The sequence below is a fragment of the Gregarina niphandrodes genome (genome assembly GCF_000223845.1).
Source record: "Gregarina niphandrodes unplaced genomic scaffold scaffold00025, whole genome shotgun sequence".
Classification (NCBI taxonomy): Eukaryota; Apicomplexa; class Conoidasida; order Eugregarinorida; family Gregarinidae; genus Gregarina; species Gregarina niphandrodes.
In genome coordinates, this window is record NW_011645794.1 from 132,320 (window position 1) to 136,437 (window position 4,118).

The 4,118-nt window shown below is 53.1% G+C and overlaps 1 protein-coding gene across 1 annotated transcript; it reads left to right on the forward strand.

Annotated features, from left to right (window-relative positions):
• Positions 1-86: 86 nt before the first annotated feature.
• On the forward strand, positions 87-820 carry GNI_111610 (aldo/keto reductase family protein; the record flags this gene model as incomplete). The annotated part of the gene is made up of 2 exons (XM_011133226.1): positions 87-89; positions 131-820. 2 exons carry the CDS (start codon positions 87-89, stop codon positions 818-820), a joined length of 693 nt encoding a protein of 230 aa, XP_011131528.1.
• Between the last annotated feature and the right edge of the window lie 3,298 nt (positions 821-4,118).

Sequence of the window (4,118 nt, forward strand, 5' to 3'; positions counted from 1 at the left end):
GGTCGCCAAGTTCGACCCTACTCAAGACGGAACGCCCTTCAAGGTCGTCTCGGAAGACAAGTTTCTGGAGTCGTTCGAAAAGCCGCATGGTAAGCCTGAAGACGACCGTGCCGTGTTTGTAACTACCAAGATCTGGTGCACCAATTTCACTCCAGAGGGGATACGAGCCCAAGTCGATCAGCATCTGAAAGACTTCAAGCGATCCTCAATTGATCTCCTACTTCTTCATTTTCCTGGGAACCACTATTTATGGGCGAAGGATGAGAATTCTGTCCGTGACCCGCGAAACGCTGAGACCAGGATCATCTGCTGGAAGACTTTGGAGGCGTTGTACGCAGAAGGTAAAGTCCGTTTGATTGGAGTAAGCAACTACATGGCGAAGCATCTGCAACCCTTAATTCAAGATATCGAAAAGAGAAAAGCAGCTGGGGACAAGCACGCTCGGCTCCCTTTTGTTAACCAAATTGAGATCTCAGCCTTCTGCCAGGTTGGCGATGAACTTGAGCAGCTGTGCAAGCAGAACGACATCATATTCACGTCTTACAGTTCCCTGGGCAGTGCGAAATGTGTGGCCGAAAATATCGCACACGAAGTTATTCAATCGATCGCAACGAAACACAAGGTCACGGCTGCCAATGTTCTTCTCCGTTGGTGCCTTCAGAAGGGTTACATGATTCTTCCCAGATCCACTAAGGCAGAACGTGTGAAAGAGAATTACGGTCCTACTATGAGTTTCAAGCTGGATCAAGAAGACATGGAAGCCATCTCGAAACTTAACACAGGAAGGAGAGCTGTTCTAGACCCTCATGACATCGCTTAATGCACTTTAAACGTCTCGTTACCTCTCAGGTTAGTACACGCGCTTTCATGATCCGCAGGAGGTTCAGAAATACAATTGGAAATTTTTGGCACCATGATTTTTTGTAATTAGATCCGGTGGTCGTAGCGTAACAAAATTTGGATGAATAGGTGCGTAACTAACGGCTTAACCACATTCACGTGCCTGGGTTGATCACGGACATGTCTCTCAACTCAGTATGAGAAAAATAGAGTTCAAGGCGACGTTGAAGCACAACGTGTAAAACTGGCACGCGAGATGGCTGAAGTGGTCATTCCCATTGTAGGGTCGCAATAATTTTGCGGGGGCCGCCGTGCGTACGATGTTCTCCCAGCCAGATACCCTGCCAGGTGCCAAGTCGTAACTGCCCTCGGCTCACGGGCAGCACTAGAGACACTCCTAACAATGAAGATTTAATGTGTGCTGACATGTCATCAGGACCTTCGTAATCATGTTCATAAGAGGCGCTATCAGGCGCGGCCTTCAGAAAGTGCCTTTCCATATCCCCACGAACAGTCGGATCACAGTTTTCATTGAGTGTTAGCGACGCGGAAGTATGTTGTAGTAGGAGATGTAACAGCCCAGTTTGCACCTCAGAAAGTTGGGGTAGCTGCCCGAGGACCTCATCAGTAATGAGATGAAAACCACGAGGCTTCGCTTTCAATGTAAAAGTTTGTTGCAACCACATACTCGGAGATAAATTTACGCTCAACGAAGTGTGCTAGGCCAAGTGTGCGAACTGCAGCAACCTCGATGGACCGATCTTTTTCTTAAATGGAATGAAGAGTTTGGGTGCTCGCTCTGCTGGTGGTGGCGAGTTCGGGTGTATCAAGTTTGCCAGCCAAAAGGTGCGAACCTACGTGTGAACGTGTCCAACGTTCGGAGCGGTCCTAAATCATTTTGCGATCATCATGCCCAAAATTCGGGAGTGGATGTCCAACCTGTTTGCCGCTAAGGTAGCCACGAAGAAGTAGGCCCAGAAACGGTGTAATGTCTGGCTCGACGCGTCGTAATGTCTGGGTGCAGAAGCGCAAGACACACGATGCCATGCGAGTCGTTGGCTTGTTATGGGTTGAGGGACTTTTTACCAACGTGTCCATGATGGGTTTGGAGGCATCGCTGTTGCCGTTGTCTCCGCGGTGGCTGCATTTACCGTTAGCTCCATGCCTCCTACGCCTTCTTGCGTACGCACTATTCGTCAGGGCCCGAACGGGACTACTCAGCGCCGGTAGAAGGTTTGCATGGCTTGAAGGTTGGAACGATTTTGGCCATCATACAGAGGGTCGCGTGGTACGACGTCCCTGGCGGCCGATTTCCCCAGCAGCCCTGTCGGCAGTCCTTGCTGGTGCACCGGTGCTCTCCAATCTCACGCAGATGAGCCACTCGATGATAATTTTTTCGATGTCATGAGCGCAGCCGGGCCAGTAGTATAGGGCTTGGACCCTCTAGCGCGTCTTCCCGACTCCCAAATGGCCGCTCAGACCGAAGCGAATGCAATGATCAGTCGTGTGCGCAACTGGCGGGGGACGTAGTTCTTTTTTGTCCTGAGATGGACCCACCACAGGCCGTTGTAGTGGCGACCTGGTATGTTGGGGTTCCTTCCTCGGCGTATGCTTTGACGAAGTCTTCCTTTGTCGGAGGTGCAGGGAGGGTGAGCAGTCGGGGTGCCCACACAGCTGCTACCTTCGTCGCCGGCGGCGTATCTCTCTCAGTAGATTGACTTCGGCCCCGGAGTATTGCGTACCTGCGCCTTCACGGAAAAGGGCTCTCATCCGCCTTTCCGAGGCCTGTGCGATTTTGAGTAAGACTGCTTCGACCTCGTTCATCCGTGTCAGGAGGGCTCTCGTCGGCTGCTCGACTTCCGCGTCGAGGTTAGTCCGCATCTCGGTGGCTCCCGCTGGCGCTCTTTTCCGACGCTCGGCGTCCTTCAGCCGGTTGCTGTCGTATCGGGTGCGCTCGGCCCCGATTAGCCTGCTGGCCGTATCCAGCTTGTCTCCGCGTGTGGTGTCGCCACCTACTTTGACTTGGAGGCGTCTTTGCGAAGTTTCTATCGCAGAGTGGACGGGCTTTCCGTATGTGTCCTGGTAGTATGTAGTACGGCATACCTTTCTCAAGTGTCCCACTCGACCGCAGTTGTCACAGCACGAGTTGCGTGCCGGGCACCCTTCTTCAGCTGGTCTCCGGAGTGGAGAGGCGGTCCGCCGTTGTAGCAGACGCACTTCGTTCTTATTTGACGTGGGGAGAGTCCATATCGTCTTCTGGTTGCTCTTGGGCTTTCTCCCCCGTTGCAACGACGGCCAGCACTGGCGTCCCTTGCCAATTGCAGGGGTTGGTTATTTTCTGCAGGACGTACGTCGAACAGGCTCGCCCCAATGCCCATGTTCATAAACCAAGTCCTCCACTGCGGAGACGTCACGTCAAGGATGCGCGGCTCAAGGAATTGGCGTGATTTGTGTGGCACCCTATCGGCGGGCGAGTCTCACGCCAGTCGTTGTTTGAGGAGTTCCCTGAGTTGTTAGAAGTCTCCCGGTTGAGTGGTCGCAATCGCCTCGTACGTGTTAGCCAAGTAGTTGGGAACATTCTCGTGGCAACGTCTGAGATGAAGTCCTCGACTTTGGCGTCCGAGAGGAAGGTGCTACGGACGGATCGAGGGCTCTCGAGTCAGCGAATGACAACATTGTCAACGCGCGGAGTACGCGAGGGGCGTCCGTTCACGTTGTTGAACCACATTGTTGGCCGGTGAGGCAGCCACGAGGGTAGTGGGCCAAGAGACGGTACCGACAGACGGAGTAAGTCGGTGGCTGGTTGCGAAGGGTGTAATTGACTGGGTGTTGAAGCGGAAGGTGCAGGGCTGTAGTCGTTGGCGGGAGAGCTGTGCGAGTCTTGAATACGTGAAGGAAGTAAGCCCCAGCCCGGCTGTGGAGTGGACATCCTCCCGGTACTTGTCGTGGTTGGGAATGTCGAGTACGTTGGCATTCGAGGTTTATCTGGGCGACGCGCGTAGACCGTATGGAGCTGCGCGTAACGCTTCAGTTACGTCCTGGTGTCTCCACTTGGTCTCCGCAGTTTGGTAAGTTTTGGAACGGAATTATGGTGGGTGTTTTGGTTCAAGAATTCTCAAATGGAGTGATGATGCCTGCCGTCAGTTTGGGCTGTTGGGACCTGAAAGGCGATGCTGATTCCACTCCCATAGCAGTCAAGGCTGCTTTGGACGAGGGCTACTACGCTCTGGATGACGCACAGATCTACGGTAACGAACATGTTATTGGACCTATAGTTG